The sequence below is a fragment of the Phoenix dactylifera genome, chromosome 4 (genome assembly GCF_009389715.1).
Source record: "Phoenix dactylifera cultivar Barhee BC4 chromosome 4, palm_55x_up_171113_PBpolish2nd_filt_p, whole genome shotgun sequence".
NCBI lineage: Eukaryota > Viridiplantae > Streptophyta > Magnoliopsida > Arecales > Arecaceae > Phoenix > Phoenix dactylifera.
This window is the reverse complement of record NC_052395.1, coordinates 7,285,022-7,305,728: the sequence shown is the minus strand read 5'-3', so window position 1 is coordinate 7,305,728 and position 20,707 is coordinate 7,285,022. Positions and strand designations below refer to the sequence as shown.

The 20,707-nt window shown below is 45.4% G+C and overlaps 1 protein-coding gene and 1 pseudogene across 1 annotated transcript; one reads left to right on the top strand and one right to left on the bottom strand.

Moving 5' to 3' along the window:
- Positions 1 to 9,245: 9,245 nt before the first annotated feature.
- LOC103711616 (protein BZR1 homolog 3) lies at positions 9,246 to 13,035 on the top strand. Its single transcript, XM_008797844.4, has 2 exons — positions 9,246 to 9,871; positions 11,920 to 13,035. The coding sequence occupies exons 1-2, from the start codon at positions 9,656 to 9,658 to the stop codon at positions 12,718 to 12,720; spliced, it is 1,017 nt and encodes a 338-aa protein (XP_008796066.1). The 5' UTR covers positions 9,246 to 9,655; the 3' UTR covers positions 12,721 to 13,035.
- Positions 13,036 to 13,423: 388 nt separating this feature from the next.
- On the bottom strand, positions 13,424 to 19,317 carry LOC103711625 (annotated as a pseudogene).
- Between the last annotated feature and the right edge of the window lie 1,390 nt (positions 19,318 to 20,707).

Below are 20,707 nucleotides of genomic sequence, written 5' to 3'. Positions count from 1 at the left end.
GTATTTCCTGAGCTTGGAGAATGTTTCATTGAGGTCAGCCACATGGTGCTCTGCCGCTCGGCTTTTCACCAACATGTCATCCACGTAGACTTCCATATTTCGGCCGATCTGATCTTCAAAGATTTGGCTGACCAGCCTTTGGTATGTGGCTCCTGCATTCTTCAACCCGAATGGCATTACTTTGTAACAATAAGTGCCCTTGTCGGTGATGAAGGCCGTCTTCTCCTCATCTTCTGGCGCCATTCGGATCTGATTGTATCCTGAGAAGGCGTCCATGAAGGTTAGCAGCTGATGTCCCGAGGTGGAGTCGACGAGCTGGTCGATGCTGGGGAGGAAAAAACTGTCCTTTGGGCAGGCCTTGTTCAGGTCGGTGTAGTCCACACACATGCGCCATTTTTCGTTGGCCTTCTTTACGAGGACCATATTGGCAAGCCAATCTGGGTAGGAGACCTCCCGGATGAAGCCGGCCTCAAGGAGCTTATCCACTTCCTCGGCTGCTGCTTGTTGCCGTTCCGGGGCAGAGCCCCGTTTCTTCTATTTTACAGGCCTGCAGGTCGGCTTCACCTGGAGTCGGTGGACCATGACCTCAGGGTCGATTCCTGGTATGTCAGCGGGCGACCAGGCGGAGACGTCAATGTTGGCCCGGAGGAATTCGGTCAGGCGCTTCCTTCCGCAGGGGCTTAGGCCGGAGCCGATTTGCACAGTTAGCTCTGGGCAATTTTCTTGTAAAGGGATTTGATTAAGAAGCTCACCAGGCTCTACTTGCTTCTTCCAAAGGTCGTCCCTCGCGTCCAAGGTTTCTATGGGCAGCGTGCGGCCCATTGCCTGAGTTGGCGCCTTGGCTGATAGCTCTTGCCGACTCGATGCTTCAATTGGTTGCTTCGCTTTGCAGGTCGCCATGTAGCACTGTTTGGCTATCAGTTGGTTCCCGCGGACCTCGCCCACTCCTTGGTTGGTGGGGAATCGCACAAGTAGGTGGCAGGTCGAGACCACGGCTCGGAGGGCATTTAGCCCTGGTCGTTCGAGGATAGCATTGTAGGCTGAGGGTAGGCGGACCACAAGGAAGTCCGTCCTCATAGTACTTTCTCGGGGGGCGAGGCCGACCGTTACAAGAAAGCTGACCTCGCCCTCGACCGGGACCGAGTCCCCGGTGAATCCGACCAGCGGGGTATTGATTTTCCGAAGCTGGCTTCTCGTTGACCCCATTTTTTGGTAGGCGTGGTAGTACAAAACATTAGCCGAGCTTCCATTGTCAACTAAGACACGTTTTACATCAAATTTATTTACAATCATGGAGATGACCACAGCATCATCGTGAGGGGTCTCAACCCCTTCCAAATCCTCGTCCGAGAACGAGATGGCTTCAGAAGTGCGCGGGCGCTTTGGGAGGATTTCTTCTTGGGCTGACTCTCCAGCCGAGGTTCCTCCTCCAATTACATTGATGGTGCCGGCGATAGGCCTGTTGTCATTCGGATTTTTGGGCGGTGTGGCATTTTTCACTGGCCTTCTTTCTTCACGTCGGTTCCTTACAAACCGATTGAGTACTCCGCGGCGAATAAGCGCCTCAATCTCATCTCGGAGCTGAAAATAGTTCTCCGTGTCATGCCCGTGGTCTCGGTGGAAGCGGCAGTACTTCCTGAGATTGCGCGGGACTCCTGTATCCCGCATAGGAGGCGGGGGTCGGAAAAAGTCCCGACCTTCAATCTCCATCAAAATCTCGGCCCGGGGTGCGTTAATAGGAGTGTAGTTTTCGTACCTCCCTGGATGCATCCGGGGTCGTAGTGGGGACCTTGGCCGAGGCGGGGACCTCGGCAGAAGCTGTCCCCGTTGTCGAGGCGGGCTTCTCAGCCGGAGAAGGTTCTTCTCTCGGCGGGGGGACCGGCTTCTTTGACGGCCGCGCTCCTCGCGGCGTTTCTTCTGCTTCTTTGAAGCTTGTTCAGTTGTACCCCGCCTGGAGGCAATAGCCTCCTCGGCCTTCGCATACTTTCGAGCTCGGGCCAGCATTTCGGTGAAGTCGGTGGGGAAGTTCTTCTCGATAGAGAAGAGGAATCTATAGGAATGAGCCCCAGTTTTCAGTGCCGACATGGCTATTGACTGGTCGAGCTCACGAACTTCCCACGTGGCGGCGGTGAAGCGATCAAGATACTCCTTGAGAGATTCCCCCTCCTTCTGCTTGATATCTAGAAGGGAGTCCGATGTCCGCCGCTGGCGCCGGCTGGCAGCAAAGTTGGTGGCGAACTGCTTGCCGAGCTGCTCGAAAGAGGATACCGTGCTCGGCTTTAGTCCGGAAAACCAAAGCCGAGCTGTCCCTCGGAGGGTCGCTAGGAAGGCCTTGCAGAGCACGGCCTCCGAGGACCCTTGCAGTGCCATGAGAGCTTGGTAGCTTTCCAAATGGTCGAGGGGATCGGTGGTTCCACTGTAGGGCTCCACTTGAGGCATCTTGAACCTCGGGGGGACCAGCTCGTCCTCGATCTGGCGAGAGAAGGGGGACTTGGTGGTGAATTCAAAGTCCCCCTCGTGCCTTGCCTTCCTGCTGTGGAGCGCTTCAATCTGGCGCTCCAGATTCTCGACTTTCCTGTCGAGCTCCCCAACCCGGAGGATTGTCACCGTAGTTTGCTCCGGCTCACGGCGGTCCGGGGCCGACTCGGCTTCGGAGAGCTGCGGTCTTCTGTCTAGACTTCTCCCCGGCAGCTCTCTCTGGGGGGACACTCGCTCTTCGTTGTTAGCCCTGGAAGAGCCATGAAGGTTCTGGCCTTGGAGAACCGGGCTGTTCGGAGGGAGCACCGACGGAATCTGGGCCTGCGGGGGAAGCGTAGGTGAGGCTTCCTCACGCCGCAGGCCTTGGACGGCGGCGGCCAGGGCTTGGACTTGCTGCACCAGGGCGTTGAACTGTTCCGGCTGAACTTGAGGAACCGGATCAGCCGGAGAATGTGAGTTCTGGACAGAGTGTCCAGGACTCGGCGGAAGATGCCGGAAAGCATTGGAGGCTCCCTTACTTCTCAACTTCATGACCGCGACTCGGGCCCTTCCTCTAGCGCCAACTGTTGCTGGAAATTGGACCCGGGGGCGGTCACGAACCGAGGAGGTGGAGCTCCGGCGAACACTGGCGGGCGGCAAACCGTTGGCGAGTGGCGTTCTCCGTGGGGGCCTGCAAAAGAAAACCGGTGGCCGGGGTTTCCGGCGCTGGCCCTCCGATGCTTAAGTCAGAGGGGGCTTAATTTTGGAGAAGGAGAGAGGAAGAATTTTTTTAGTCCCCCCCCACTGAGAAGGAGGGGTTCCTTTTTATAGGGGGGTCGGATTACTTGTGATGTGATGGGGCGAAGTCGCCGTACGACACAGCACGTCGCTTGAGTTGGTGCGCGACCAGGTGAATTAATGCCTTGACGTCGGAGGCAAGGTCGAGATCAGAGAGTTATCACGGCTGACCGAACGCTGCCGAGCTGGTTTGCCGTGGAGAACTGAAGATCCGTAGATGATAGGAGCCACGCGCATTAATTGTTGAGTGAGTCGGGGATATACATTAATTGTTGAGTGAGTCGGGGATATACATTAATTGTTGAGTGAGCCGAAGGTTTGCAGAGATCATGCGCATTAAATGCTGGAGGCGGTGGTAGGGTATGGCCCCTGACCGGACTTCAGAAGGGTGCAACCGCGGTAGGTGGGCAGCGAGGTCGGACTTCCAAGGTCAAGAGCCTGAAGCTAGACGCTTGGTGGGGCGCCAGGTCGGGCGTATTAATTGTGGAGTAAGCCACCTAAGGCGTGATCCTGCGTCGGTCCGTAGGGGAAAGTACCCATAGTGGACAGTTAGTGGAGTCCGACTCCCGGGGTCGGGCGCTCTTAAGTCAGGCATCATGTTCGGCCGCCCGAGGTCGGCCGTCATCCGGTCCCGTACTGGCAAGGTTCTCATGTACTCGGGGGAACCTGCATTCCCTCAACAGGAAGCATTTTGTTTCTAAGTTATTTATGAATTAATCTTTGTAGCTTTTGGCAGCCAAGATTTATTGCTTCTAAAAATAGCAAAAGTAAAAACAAGAAGTAGCTTAAGCTTGCAAATGCTACGACATCAAGTCCATGTAGCACTCACTAATTTATATAGAAACAAAACATAAAACAACAACAATACTTGATGTGGCCTAAATCTAATTCGCCCATTATAGGTCGATGTAGCAAGTGTTTTGAAAAAAATTGAATTTGAAATTCTATTGGGATCCAAATAAAGAAGAAAATTATATCAGATTTGAATCCAAATAAGAAAAAAGTTACAACAATCTCTTAATTTTCGCCTCCAAATTCTAATGGATCTATGCTTCCGCTTCTATATAAATAAAACTAAAGGGCTCCAAAATAGGAGAGGAATGACCAAAGGCTCCCAAGCATAGATGGTGAGAGGTTCTCAAAGTGAGAAGCTCCCAAGAAGAGGCTCTCAGGGTAAGAGGTTCCCATGAAGAAGCTTTCAAGCTCTCATAGCTACCTCTGTGCCTGACACCTCTTCCACGAACATTACCACACGTTATCTCCTCTTCAGATAGAACGCATGTCCTTGGAGACCAGGGTGCGCATTCTTAGAGGTCACCCTTCCATGTCACCCGAGATGCGAGCACTGTAGGTATGGGACGTGTGACCACCGACCAGAGCCACACCGAGCTCTCAAACTAAGCTTCCGGGTCAAGTACTCCAAGCCGAGCTCTCCTACCGAGCACTCAAGACCGAGCATTCAAAGCTAGGCACTCAAGGCCTAACAATTCGAACAGATTATCTCTGCTTTGATGTTGTTTATTATATCTTCTCTTACTATTTCACATAATTATTCTAAAGCACTGACTGACTTAAGTATCAGAAAAGGCTCGGCTAGAGTCATCCCAGCAAGCTTTTCTCTTCTCTTTGTGTTGGCACTCCATACGTCTTCCACCATCATGGACTGGGGAGGTTGATCTGTGCCCTCCATGCCTCTAGATCATCAGAAGATGATTGGCAGGATTTGGGTATCAATAATATTAAACAAGCCTTGAGTTACCTGGTCTGATTTGTTCTTAATTTGGTTTCAGATTTTTGAACATAAGAGACGAGGACAGGAAGTGGAAGAACAAGGAGGAAGAAAAATGTCAATAGTTATTTAAAACTCCAATGAAAATCTTATGATTATCCAACACAAAAGATTGTGTGTGTGTGTGTGTGTGTGTGTGTGAGAGAGAGAGAGAGAGAGAGAGAGAGAGAGAGAGAGGCGATCCTTGACCAAAATCTAACAAAGGCAAAACCTTTAGGCATCTAGTTATGCCTTAGCATGTCCCAGCAGGAAATGCAGTGGTCCAAAGAGTCAGACGGTCCAAAGGGGCATTATGCATGAAGTGCGCATAATTTTTGCATCAAGTTATTTGAGGCAGTCTTTTGCGAGGTATTGATGCATCTTTTCAACTGTCCCTCTTTGCTTATCCTCCTTTATTTCGGTGCTAATAGCATCAAATGAAAAAAAACCCTGTGTTACGGAAATTTTTTAAGCCTGCCTACCTCGTAACATATATAATTTACCGAATCCTGGCTTCTAGTTCTTGGAGCATCAGCATATTGTTGGGCTAAACTACAAATGTATTCCTGACAGTTGCCTTTAGTTTTAGTTGAACTAAACATTGTTTCTGATGAACATGACAAGTAACATAGATGCTCTGTTGTGCTACTGCAGGTATGATTACAAATTATAAGTATAGACACTGATCCATTGATTCCAATTTTTTTTCCCCTTAACGAGCTTTTTGGCAAGAGAATTGGAAAGGTGGTGCAGGTGGCATCTGGAGCCGTTTGGAGTGGTGAATATATATATATTTTTTGGCAGAGCCATGAGAGTATAAAACTTGGACGTCATGGTGGCAGGAGCAGACATCCGGTCAGTGGTGGCCACTGGGCTGGTCGGGATAAGGTAGTCTGCAAGAAGACTTGCTGTCCCCCACCCAATCCCTTTTCCCTGCCATCATTTGACCATTTAAAATGACGAGGTGATTCCTCAAAACTGCATCCATTTGCTGAACTCTGGCTCAATAAAACCTCTTGGACTGCCCGGGTGCTATTTTGGCTTTTATGTTTCGTTCACCAAAAGTCTCTTGCTCCCTGAGGTTCGACTTGTTCGGTGGAAGAGATGGCTTTGAAAAGTTGGCAATACTTGAGCTTGAGGGCAGATTAGCTCAATAAAGAAGTCCGGAGAGGGAAGAAAACAATGTTCCGGTTGATGTGAATGTTTTTACTAGCAGGAAAAGGAAAGACCAGTGAAGGGAACAAGTCAAGAAGAGCGAGCAGGATTTGGTATGAGTTTGGTCCGGACACGAATCTAGTACGTGCCATTTCAATTTTGTCTACAGTTCTTTCTTGTGGTCCTGCATTTGATGATATTTTTCTTAGGAAAATAGAAAAGATGCCTCCCGATGGAAGAAATGTTGGACAACTTGATATCAAATTAGGCCGACTTCTTGACCTCGGTATTAACCGAGACGAACAACTTTGGTAAAAATTGAAGTGCAATTGTTGGTGCTAATAAAGACCGACAAGTATGGTAGCACTGTAGTCAATGTACGATCGGCATAATTACCGTCCTGTACTACTCACACAGGATAGTTTCTATATTATTAACGTGCAACTGACCGTTACCTTACAATCAAAGCACGTCGTGAGGTAATAGATCAATATACTATCCTATATAAAAGGATGATTTGAGAATCCTCATGTAAATTCGTTTTAACATTTTTTATACAATTTTTTTCATTTCCACACAATTCCTTCACTATTCTGATTTAGGTATCGAAAAGTCCTCCACTGAAAATTTTTCGGACCGAGCAATGCTCCGACCTTGGCTCGGAGCATAGACAACATACATCTCAGATCCCAGTTAGGATGGAATCAAATCCAAGGCTCTTGCATTAGAGGCAAGAGATTTTATCATCTCAATCTGTGGTAATTGTCTGTATCTAATGATCTCGCAGCAACAAATCATAGAGTGTATTATTACCATTTTGCTTACCCACTGATTTGCGATGGGTGGCCACTCATTTCTTTCATTTAAGTTGCTGAAAAAGTTGCATCGGGCCTTGAGTTGCTAGGAAAGGTATATTATATAAATGACCATTCATTTTTAAATTTGTAAAAATGTTGTTTATTTTTTGTAAGATTAGTCTCTCTTTTTTTTTTTCTCTGACCAAATTATCATGCGTACTATTTTAAGTGTACAATTTGGCATCAAATGCACATATTTATATAGATGGAACATAGATATTATTTGACTAAAATATAAAACAGAACTGATTTTATAAATTGAAGAAATCTACATGGCTAACTCCTAAAATATTATGGTAAGAAATATATGCTCCTAAAATAGCTCACGAGAAAGGCTCATCTTTAGTGCAAAAAAAAGAATTCATGTTCCTTCCTATAAATCTACTATTTGACCGTACAATAATTTTTTTAAAATATATGGATGGATAAAAAAGTTTGGAGTTCTTTGAGAGATGTGCAAGGTATGGTTCAACGATCATTATCATAGAAAAAAAGATCAAAGAAGATCAATCACTCTTTCCTGAAGGATATAACAGTTGTTTCATGGGGCCTTGATAACGATGAGTCGCTGCCACGTGGGGCACCTTGATGGATAATAGCTAAAGACTGATAAAAAACAGAGATTTTAATCACTTGTCTCCACATGTGAACACTGAACAGGGGATGGAACCAGAACAGAAGGATCACTTTATTCTTGTTATCAATCTCGTGGATTTGCAGGTAGAGAACGAAACAAACAAAGTCTTAACCTTTCACCCTCAATTTGTTTCCTTGACTTCGAATGTGGGTGATCCAGGCGCTAACGTCACCATCTTTGAACTATTACTTTCTTTTATCTTTATTATAACACGACGGTGCTAATAAACTATTACTCATGCTTCTTTTTTTCTCAATTTGTGACTATTATATTCTAATTAGCGTAATTAAATAGAAAGAATTAAGATATTGCGTGATTCGTTCGCAACCCTCGTGACACTTTGGATGCCCACGCCAATCCCTCACCTCCGGTCTAAGATGCCTCCAAAAACCGGTACCGGCCGCGGGCCACGTGACGAGCGCACGCGAAAGCGGGCGGCGAGCGCAGCGAAACCACGTGACCGGCGGCCCGTGAGGCCACGTTTCGGTGGTGGAGTCCAGCGTTCGGCTTAAAAGCAGACGCCCGTTTCAGATCCGACGGCTCGCATTCTTCCGGCTTTCCTGATCCCCCAATCGTGGCAATCGCGTAATTGTTAGAACTCTAATATACGCAGTGCCACGTGGGTGGCAGGCCGATCGGGCTGCATGTGACCCCACCGCTGCAGCGTCGGGTGGAGCCCGACGCCTCCCCCGCACGAGCGCCCACTGCCCTTCGACGACCCACCGTCACGTGGAGCTCGGGGGAGGTGTGGGATGGGTACCGTTCCGTTCCCACCGTTGCGTCCAAGCTACCGTGTCTTGCGGTTGCAACCGGCGATACGAGCGCCCGCACGCAGATTTCTAAGCGGGAGTTCAGATCTACCGTACCGAAAGCGGGATTTTAAGTGTGCGGTCGCGAGTCGCGGAGATTTGTCCTGATGAGCCGTACACGTGAGGCTGCTGGGTGCGGTCCGCTGTCTGCGGGCCCCACTGGTTGAGCCCGGAGCCGTTTCTCGCCGCAGAGCGGCACGTGGAGGGACGTCCTTCCCGCCTCTCTCATCTGATCCTTTTCCTATTCTCTCTCCCCATTTTCTTCGCGCACGGCTTCCCTCGGATCGGCTAAAGTTAGCATTGTTCTCACCGTCTGATCATGGATGTGAGCCTGATCTAGCCGTCAATCTATTCAAGCCGACCGAGCCAATGCTAAGGTTTCCGTAGCCCATTGCTTTTTTTAGGCACCACTCTCCTCCTCTGAGCATTACTTTCCATTATCCTGCACCTGATTTGACGAGTCTCCGCTTAGAATTTCAAGGCTATCCGCTTCTTCTCTCTCTCTCTCTGAGCCAAAGGCCGTGAGCCCGTGAGATGCCATGGAAATTATCAGAATCGTCTCGGTTTCCATAAGGAGCCATCTAATGATGGCATCGGCTCGTGCCAAATGGCTCCAAGATTAATTACCATCATTTCCTACTTTGCCCTCCTTCGATCCCTCGATCACGCGAAACATATGCACTGATATTGGTGGCGTTCCCGTAGTTTAGTTAAAAGTTATGGGTACTTACGAACAGTCATGTCTTTAATGCCCCCATCCCCTCTATAAACCTCCGTTGCTTTCAGTCGCGGCCTATCTCGGACTTCCCTGGCTTTCAGCTAACTTGGCTGGGCGGTCGGCAAGCTCCGGCGACCTCCCCGGCGTCGGAAACCAAACCGTTTTTCGCTTTCTAATCTCTTCTATTCGATCCCTTCCTTTCCTCTTCTCGATTCTCTGTATCTTAAGATCCAGGATCCACCAGTTTTCCGGTGGTTTTCTGTAGGCAATCGCCATGAAACTGGATATCTAAGGCCATATCGGGCATCTCCTTGGAGAAATTTTTCCTCCATTTGAGTCAGATCCTGTATCGCTGCCGTTACCGGGTGTTATTCCGGTCCGCGGACGCGGTTTTCCGTGCAGTAGCGATTTCTCCATCGGCGGAGAAGGTTTTTCGTTTGATCTAGTGAAAGAGAGATGCCATCCGGGACGAGGCTACCGACGTGGAGGGAGAGGGAGAACAACAAGAGGAGGGAGCGGCGGCGGCGGGCGATCGCCGCGAAGATCTTTGCGGGGCTCCGCATGTACGGCAACTACAAGCTCCCGAAGCACTGCGACAACAACGAAGTCCTCAAGGCCCTTTGCAACGAGGCCGGCTGGACCGTCGAGGAAGACGGCACCACTTACCGGAAGGTGACCACACCCCACTCCCCCCTTTTGCTGCTTTTTTTTTTTTTGCATCCGTCTCCGCATTCTCGCTAATTTCCGTTATTTTTACGCAATATATATTCCATTTTCCAGATGAAAAAAAATCGAATTAAGCTTTCAAAAAGTGCACGATAGCCGCACCATGCTATCGTGCATCCCCGAAGAGGGGGCTGGGAGGCGCCGTGCGCGCTTCCGACCCCCGGCGCTTCTCATCCGCCAAGTTTTGCTAACATGCGCGGCATGGCGCATGCTAGTGGTCATTCCCTGGATTTGCTAAAATATACTGCTCACGTGGAGCGATGCTTTTGCTTTTCTTTTGTTTGGAACGGACGGCTCGAGATCGGTCGGTGCACGTTAGACTAGTTTAATCCTAAAAAAATTGCCCTTTTTCCATGGAATACTAAATAATTCTGGGCGCCGGACTGGGGCAACTATTGGAGCATGGACCGTGCGGACGATTTTACCCTGACAAGGATTAGATATCCCAAGGGCAACCCTCCCTCCGTCCATTGCGCATGGAGGGCAAATCCGTCATTTAAACGTGATACGGAAGAGGCCCCTCCTCGGTGGTGTTTGTCCCTAGTGTCACGCAACCCACGCGTTCCACTAGGCAGCACTCACGACGCCATGTCCGGTGGCCGGTCCCCATTACTTCCTCTGACGAAAATGCCCCTCCTTTCCGTCACTTTTCCGGCAAGCCCACGCGTTTCCCGGCGCGCGAGGCGTTGCTGCGATGCCCCTTCTCGCGCGCGCGCGCGCGCGCGAGAGAGAGAGAGAGAGAGATGGTGGTTTGTCTTTAGGACTTAAAGCTCCCTTATTTAGGGGGAGCAAAGAAGAATGGCACGTGAACGCCATTCCGGAAAGTATAGTTTAGAGGGGGAGAAAGGGATGGAAAGGTAAAGGGTACGTTGGTGGTGGTGGAGGGGACATTGACTGATCTCTCTCGCACTCCACTTTCCTTTATAATATGACCGTTATCTTTAAAGATCTTTTTTAGGTAACGTAACGTGGAACGTGGGAAGGGAGTGGCATATGGTACACTATGTATGAAATTATGCAATGTGGTGGGGAAGGGATAGGATTTTGGGACCAAGTGGTGTTACTGTTACTGAACTTGGGTGGTGGGTATCTTGTCCACTTCTGGATATTAACAATTCTTTGGCCCGTTGCCTTTGTTTTTTTTTTTTTTGTGTGCCTTTTGAGGCAATTAACCCAATTGAGGCATTCAATGGTTTATACGATAATGGCTGGAGAATCCAATTGGTGACGCATGGAGGCGTTAGGTGAGGTTTAGGTGGATTAATAACAACCCTTAAACTATGTAGTTTCATAACATTGATGGGAAAAGGCATTATCAAATGGGTATTAGGCGGAGTGAGCATAGACAGTACAATGTATTTGGGGTTGGTTTATGCGCACGCGCACACACTTTCACATGTATAATTTTTGGTAACTTGGTGATGATTATAGACCACTATGCTGGAAGAAATATATATATATTTTTTGGGAAATTTGGAAGTTGGGATTTTAACTTGAAACTTCCCAGCCAACTGCTTCATGCCTGCGGAGACATAGTTATTCTGAAGTTATGGGTTTATGATTTCGTGCACTCCGCAAACCCAATTAACGAAGTTCTAATCCTTTAACCTGTTAGTGCTTCCAGGAGGCAATCATGTTGGGTCATTTTCTTTTTCACATTCATTTTTCCGAGTTTGTTACTGGATAACAAAATTATCAAAATTGCGGCCTTAGATAAGGCAGATTTGTTAAAGACAGCTCTCTGTTCAGTGTTGATAATAAAAACTTGCGTAGCGAAATTTACACATTTTTTCCTTATAATTTCGAATCCCATTCATGCATGGTATAACAGTATAATAGCATAGTTATTATATCGTTTCGACCAAAATCAAATGCCTTTTCTTCATCCCAAATAGTTTGGCCTTGAGATGTATATGATTCTGGGGAAGTGCCAAACAGAAGTTGAAAGCACTAACCTGTCATAATACCTGCATTTTTCTGTTCATCATTTTCAGGGATGTAAGCCAGTTGAGCGCATGGATGTTGTTGCCGTAGGGGGCTCAGTTTCACCGAGCCCATGCACATCTTACCAGCCAAGCCCTCGTGCATCCTATAACCCTAGCCCGGCCTCATCCTCCTTCCCAAGCCCATCCTCCTCTTACATCACCAATGCTTACAAAGGAACAGATGGCAATTCCCTCATCCCTTGGCTCAAGAACCTCTCCTCAGCCTCCTCCTCCACATCCTCCTCGAAGCTCCCCAACCCCCACCATCTCTTCATACATGGAGGCTCCATCAGTGCCCCTGTAACCCCTCCACTAAGTTCCCCAACTGCTCGATCACCTCGCATTAAGACCGACTGGGATGACTCAGCAGCCCAGCCACCTTGGGCAGGTGCCCAGTACACTTTCCTGCCTTCCTCCACCCCGCCAAGCCCTGGCCGTCAGGTCCTTCCTGATCCTGCATGGCTTGCAGGGCTCCGCCTCCCATCTGGGGGTCCTTCATCGCCCACCTACAGCCTTGTCTCTTCGAATCCATTTGGCTTCTTCAAGGAGGCATCGGCCGGTGCAGGATCGTCCAGAATGTTGACTCCAGGACAGAGCGGGACGTGCTCTCCTGTGCCAGGTGGAGGACATGCAGATGTTCAGATGTCCGATGGCATTTCGGATGAGTTTGCATTTGGGAGCAGCAGCAATGGCGATCTTCCAGCAAATGGGTTGGTGAAGCCCTGGGAGGGAGAAAGGATCCATGAGGAATGTGCATCCGATGAGCTGGAGCTTACCCTTGGAAGCTCAAGGACCAGATCTGGTGCCTGACCAGCATTCAAGATCATAAACATCTCTTTCTCCTGTTTCTGTTAATGTGCTGCTAATAGAGAGGTAGAGAGGGTTCAAGATGCCATCAGTAGTTTCTCGTCCCCTTTCAGGAGATTGAAATAGGTTAATTCTGTTTCAAAAAACAGTGAATCTGAGTTATGCCCTAGAGAGTGCGGTAGAAGGAATGGCAAAAATTAGAAGTTTCTGAGAAGAATGAGGGGACTAGGGACAGGGTATTGTGAGTAAGGTTCGTGTGGAATTCTTTTTGCTGTTTTAACATTATATTTTAGATTACATGGATTTACTTTTACCACCCGTTTTTCTAATTCGCATTGTTATATATCATCATCCATGCAGCACTTTTATTGTTCTTTTGCGTTTCATCCCCTGCAACGTTGTACTCAAGCTGTGAGAATGTCTTGTTTTTTAATTGGCAGTTAAAAAGCATAAGTTCTACCTGTGTCAAGGCTTATCTACCTAGAGTCAATTTCTTTCCAAAAAAAAATGCTCTTCAGGATGGCAATTCTTTATTTTTGCTGCCTATTGAAGAGCGATGTGCAATTTAAATTCTCAGAAATCGAACATAGCAGATGTTGATGTTGTGCGAGATAATATCCCTTTCTTTCATGGGTTCTGCGTTCTCTGAGCTTGTATGGAGAAAGATGAGGTTGAAGTATGGAATAAGATGGCATCCTCTTGTCTGTCAGTCGTCTGCTGTGCTGGCCAGCGAGAGAATACAATGCTCACGCTTATAAACACCAGCCAAGCAATTTAAATAAGATCTTAAACCGCAAGCATTTATCCATTCTTTTGTTATATAAGCTGCAGCTGAAAGAGAATCAGTTGTCAGAGTTTTGAAATGTTTCAGCAGCAGGCTCAAGCTAGAACAATATGGTTTCCCTGTCAGAAGTCGTCCCAAAAACCTATGTTCAACAATGTCTGGGACCTGCAGGCAAACGTAGCTGAGATCACGGGAAAATGATAAGAAGAAAAACTACACTGGAAATTTATTCCTGACGACTGTTATGCTTGATGCGGATCCATCATAAAGATTGCAAACAAGGAGATTCCAACATAAAAGAAGCATATTGAAAACAAGCGGAGCATAAAATGGAATTCAAAGCAACAGACCTATGTACAAAATATTCAAGTCAGTCCGGCAGTTTTATGTACAAAATATTCAAGTCGATCCAGCAGAGCAGTTCTGCCAATTCCCGAGCGTTTCCATCTATAAATAAATCGGCTTCTGAAGCATTAGCTGGACAATCATTCACGCACTAGAAACTGCGGAGAGAACGAAAAGAGTCTGGGCTGCCCTCGAACCAAAAGCCAGCACCAAGATCTTAAAGGCAACGGGGCTCTCTCTCTCTCTCTCTCTCTCTCTCTCTCTCTCTCTTCCTTTATGTGTATGAATGAACCCAACTCTGAAGCTGAGTCAGTATTGTTTTAGCTTCTCGAATAGATCGGATAAAGCATGATAAATAACAGCAGCAGCAGGTGGCTTAGGCAATGAGCCAAGAAGTATACCGGATACCATGATTGATGAACCATAGAAACGGCAATTTTCAGAAGTGTGGGTTGCCACCATACTTCCTTGAGTTCCTTCAAGTGAGCATCCTACAATTGCACCTGCAAAACATACTATACTTAATACAATAGCTTAAAAGAAACAAATCAAATTTCTTGCGCATGGTAGTTGGTACTGCATAACACTTTTTGGGTCCTTGCAAGTTGCACCGCTAAGATAGATGCAATATCTAATTTTAGTATCATGTCTTCTTCCTTTTATGTTTGACTTTTCCTATACATCAAAGAGCATTGGAGGACTGCTCTTCGTATTGTGGGTTTTGTGATTAGAGACCAGGGAGGCAGTTTTATTGCTGCGGGAGGATGGAGTACACTAGGTATGACTGCAGTGGGAGCGAAACTACGGGCTACCTAGGAGGGTATTCAGCATGCTAGGCGAGTGCTGGGGGCTGACTGTCTATACCTTGAGGAGGATTCCTCTATGCTGATTGATTGAATTCGGAGAGTGGATAGATATGAGGATGACCATCCGCTGATACGGGACACTTGCAGATTAGTGAGGGAGCTGACCTCCTGTCAGACAGTTCATGTATATTGGAAGGCGAACAACGTAGTTGATTGGATTACTTCTTATGTAGGCCGATACTCCGGAGAGGTTATCTGGACTAGTGCAGACAGTATTCTACACTCATTATCTTGTTTACTTTTACTTGATCTGGCTAACTGTACTCACGTTGGAGTTATATGAAATGAAAAGCCGTTTTTGACTTAAAAAAAGTATGTTTCATAAAGAAAAAACTTTGGAGGCTCATGCAAAAAGGGACCAGGGAAACAAGAATAGCAAGATGAGATTGAGTTGATACTATGATAACTCATGAGCTCTTAATGGATGAAAACCTTAAATCTACTCTCTCTTTTTTACCAAAGGACTGGTTTAGTAAGACAACAAAGTGAACAGGATTGTCATCTGCCATTTGTCATGTAACATGTCAATTGCTTTATATCTGTTTCATTTTTTTTTCTTTGACTATATCTGTTTCATTTGGCACGGCACCCGAATAACACATTTGGACAGGATCAGGGATCATCGATAAACATGAGTTGAATTACATTAAGAACATGCTCAAGCACAAGCAACGAAAGGATGCCCATATAATACATTTTTTTCATGTACCATGATTGTTCTTGCTCCCAAACCAACCACCATGTCCATCCAGAGACGGTTGCAAGCAGAAGAAGCTAGGGGACAGTTGCGTTAGGTGATGACAGGTTTGATGGTAAGTGCATGATTAGGGAAGAGGGTTGAAGATGGGGGCAGCAACGAAAAGTGATGGGCATAAGTGTGAGGCAACTAGAGGACAGATTCAATTAGGAGAAATTTTGAGCTGTAGATGAGATGATCTTTCAATATGAAGGAAATTCGGGTACATCCTATGTTACCTAAACAACAACAAAGCTTTTGCTCATCAAACAAGCGTTTTCCTTCTTCAACTAGTGATGGCAAAGCCCTTCATACAAGACATGGGATACTTGAGGACTGATATGGTTTTACAGCAGTGACTCTTTGATTTGTGTTGTCATGGACGATGCTCTTACACATTCGATTCATACCATGGATTGCACTTACATATGTAGCAACTCTACTGAGAAATGAAAATCATGGGGAAGTCAGAGAGGGCAATAATTGCTGGAGAGGGAGTGAAACTGGAGAAAAGAATAAACAGGGGAAGGGGTGAGAGAAAGGCAAGAGAAGGGTGGTAATATGGCCTCACGGAAAAGGGACTCTAAAGGGGAAATTTTTCTCCTTTTCTCTTTTTCAATAAGAAAGAAAAAAAGGAGAGAAAATTTTCTTCCCAGGCCAGGGGTTTTCTCTCTTTTGGCTTAGTGTGCAAAGATAAATGATGTCCAAATATCCAAATACAGTAAAAAATAGACCAATATAAACCTCCAGTGAAATCCATTTCTGATGTCAACTTAACCTTGTTTTTCAATTGTGTTACTTGCCGCACTCATCATTACTTCACATCTATCATCGGATAGGCCCAATAAATGTGTGTAACTCAGTTGTTATCACTATTGCAATCCCATATTTCTTGCCTAAATCCTCTCAACAACTTCAATTGCCAGCAATTAACTTCATCTTGATTTCTATATGTTCGGCACCATTTTTTTTGTGTGGTGTGCTCCAAAAAATTATCCACCAATTTCTAAGATACCACGTATCTGTTACTAAAATTATCCACCAATTTCTGATTGGAAATCATGCATGTTCATAAGACATCACCTATGGTTTATCCATAATATCAAAAGTATAGCTATTTGCAGCCAGCAACAAAGAACAGCGGACATAAATCAGAGTTATTGTGCTATTTCATGGAGTATTCTCTTGAAATGCATGCAAATGAATTAATGTAAGAAAAAATTTTCTTTGATTATGTCAAGAAAATATAACCGATTTAAATTACCTTTGCTGCAACCGTACGTGTCCCAAGAAGCATAACCAACATCACCAGCACGTAAATTGGTCTCAGCTGCTCACCCAACAATGCCAGCCCAGTCCCAATATTACTCCAACCTTTATAATGGTAAGTATTGCAAGGCCTTTTGCTTCTCTTAGAATAGCTCTGGGAATGGACTTCTCAGGTCTGAACCAATCCGAGAAATTATTGTCAACATGCTGTAAGAACCATTGCAAAGCCGGAAAACATCAACTCTTTAAGTTCAGAATACATTAGGCCCTTTTCAGGTGCTCCTTGCCCTTATGCATAGGATTTCTCTCATATGATAGGGAAGGGGTGAGAAGAGGAAGCATGGAGAGGAAAAAGTTTCAGAGGCAGGAAGAAGCCACCAATCCTATAACCTCCAACTTTTCAGGATATTCAAATCCACTTAAAATATCAAATTATAGTATTCCTATAATGTACTAATTTCTCTTGATCTAACAAACGTTTCCTTTTTTGTCTCCTCTTCCTAATCCTTCCAAACTGTTGCATGATATTACACCAACAAGGAAAATCAACATACAGACAAGGCCTTAATCTCCATCATATTCCATGGAAAGACAACACAACTTCAAGCCTTCAAAAAACTTCTAAAAAGTGCTTGTTGGGGTAAGAAGATCATGTTATGGTAGAAAATAGTGGATGTAGAAGTAATATGTTATTTTTATTCAAAGTTAATATTCTGATCAAAGACGACTCAATATTGATTTTTCTTTTATTGGACCCACAAATTAATTTACACAGACAGATAAAGGAAATATTAAGGCATCCCACAATGGCCCCATCAGAAAGATGGTGCCTCAGTCGCCGAACCAAAAAGTCATTTGTCAAATGGATTAAAAATACCAGAGAACATCTTAATGATTATATGATATATTGGAGCTACAGTTGTGGTAGCAACTAAGCAGGTTCTGCAGGAGTAAAAATGTGCCCTTCTAAATGATGACTATCATATGATAATAAACTAACAAGATTTTAGTCACAATGGAGCATGACCACCTTTGTTAAGCACTGACAGGCACTTCTATTTTTTTGTCCCGACACATTCCAAAAGTACAAGCCGAGCAGTTGTACTGAAAATTTATGGATCTATGAATGGTGAATTCAGCTCAGTTGCAAGTAAGAAAAGCTTAATGTGGAATTTGATAAAACGCAACACCCGAGCACATTAGCATTAATCAGAAATAGAAATTCAAGAAACGAGGTTTACCTTGTCATAACCATGAATTATATTTGCTGCTTTGTAAATTTCATACTCCATAGTCTGTCCCCATGGGAAGTTCAACCATGACCTTAAGGTTAGGGGTGGCAATCGGGTCGGATCGGGTCATAAACGGGTTGGGTCACATGCAGGTCGGGTCAGAAAATCATAAATTTGAATCCGACCTGTTTATTAAATAGATCAGAAATTACAACCTGAACCAGTCATGTTTAATAAACAGGTAACCCGACCCGACCCATCCCGTTTAACCTGTTTAATAAATAGATAACCTGTTTGCCCAATCCGATCCGACTTGTTTAACCTGTTTGCTCAATCCAACCCATTTAACCTATTTAGACCTGTTTAACCTGCCCAACCCAGCCTTTTTAACCTGCCCAACCCGACCTGTTTAGATCTGTTTAAACTCGTCTAACCTGTTTAGACCTGTTTAACCCGTTTAACCTATTTAGACCTGTTTAATCTGCCCAACATTTAAACGAGTTAAACAGTTTAAACGGGTCAGACATCTAAAACCTGTATCCGACCCAATTAATAAACAGGTTAAACGAGTCGATCTGTTTATGATCCAAACCTATTTAGGCCAAACCCAAACCTGTTTATGGCAGGTCGAACACAGATCGGGTTGGCAGGTCGGGTCATATTTTGCCACCTCTACTTAAGGTGCTGAGATCTATCAGATTATAAGTGGGCAACTGCGAGGCATGACTAACTTGATCCATCAAATAAAGCTGAACAGGCTCGAGCCGCACATAGAAAATTTTGAAGGCAACAAGCTCCTGCCTTTTGAACACTCATCAAAGAAAATGCCACCACAAAACCGGCAGCGGTGCCAAGAGCACAATATTGGATGAAAACGGACATTACAGATCATCCAAGCAGATGCCGCACTATCAGGCAACCATTTTGGTGGCTCTGCATCAAGAATATCCTTTACGTTCCCAAAATTAGTCTCTGTGAGAGTATGTGCCATCTCCTTCCAAGCTTGCTCAAGTATGCCGGCCGATATGGAAGACATCCTGTATTTTTGAAGCTCACCTGACTGAAGGGCCTTCATTTTGCCTCTGACTGCAAGTAGCATCCCGGAGACCACATCCCACATGGTCATCTCCTTCTCTTCTCCAGCAAAGTGGTCCCAACAATATCACCCTGAGGGAAGAATGCCCCATTGGAACAGAATCCCCTACTCCACTCCTCGTGATCAATTTCCAATATGGGTGGGACTGAAACAGGGATCCAAAAACCAGTCTCTTCATAGAGAGGGGAGTCATAGTAAAAGTATTGTCCTAACTTCCGATCTCCAGAAACTTGAGGAGCTGAGTCTGCATTGCATTTGGGGGCCTGAGCCATTTCTGGACTTGAGGAGTCATCGATCGAGGAAAGCTGTTACTCTTCTTTCTCAAGACACCAGAACCTCTCTTCCCAGCAATGCAGCTTCTTCCCATGAGAACTCCAATCCAAACAGCCATAACGTTTCAAACGGTTTAAACGTTTCATGACAGTGACTGTTGAAATGGAAACCAGTTGAAACTAACTCAGAACTCCATCATCCGAAAGTTTCTTCTTTTTGAATTTTAGATTAGTTACATTCAGTTACTGTTAGCAATATATCATATAAATAAACAAATAAATCTATTAATTCAATTAATAAAAAATCTTAAAGGGAATAATATACATGCATATTATTCGTCATCCAAATAATTTTATTTCAATGCAAAATAAATCTAATCTAGCACAAAATAAATCTATGCATTTAATAAATTTATATCATAAAATTTCAAATCCTACAAATCTACTAATATTGAATTAAAAATAAAAGTAGAAGAAAGTAGCCTGATTGAAGGCAGGTCGAAGCGCATAGACGCTGTCCCAAAGAAGTATTTACCCCCACGTACGGATCTTCTGGCAATCCTTCTCGGAGATACGACGACCCTACAACTTCTTCTTCGGCACGTCTCGGAAGAAGTCAAAGTGAACCCGATCGGACTTGCAGATCCAGCAAAGAACGGAATGAAAAGAACAAAATAAACTTAATAAAAATGTAAAAATAAAAATTAGAAGTGGCTAAGAGGAAGAAGAATTTTTTTTCAGAATTTTTTGACTATTTTTCTCAAATTTTTCCGTGTTTGAATAGGATGAAATAGGGGAGTTTATATAGGAATTTATTACAGGGGCAATATGGTCTTTTGCGGACCCGTCCGCGATAATTAAGCGCCTCATTTAATTCCGCGCAAAACACTGTGGGGCGTTTTTATTTTCAAACGCGCATGCGGCCCGACACTCGGCCGCGTGCGCATTTAAATCTTTCCTCAAAACACCCGGCCGTTTTCGTTCTCAAACGCGGAGGCCAAAGGGGCTGGCACGCGTCCGTTGGCAACGTGCGCCAGCCCGCTGCGCGCGTCCCTTATTTCCAAAGAAACCAACGGGCGTTTCCAAGTTTAAATGAGCACGCGGCCTAATAAACCCAAATGCCATTAATTTTTCCCACAATCCCCCACAAAAATTAATATTTTTTTTAATTTTAATTTTTTTTATAATTTTAAAATCAAAACAAAATGCTGGATATCTTATATTATGTAATAGGTGTAGGTACCTTTCGGCTTGAACCTTCACTTAGTGACAATTGATTACATCTGTGGAGCTAAGGTGGTCTTAATCTTGAACCTCAGTCCATGGCTCAGATTAAATCAACAGCACACATAATATAGCCCGATCTGGATTCTAAGAGGGTTGCGTTATT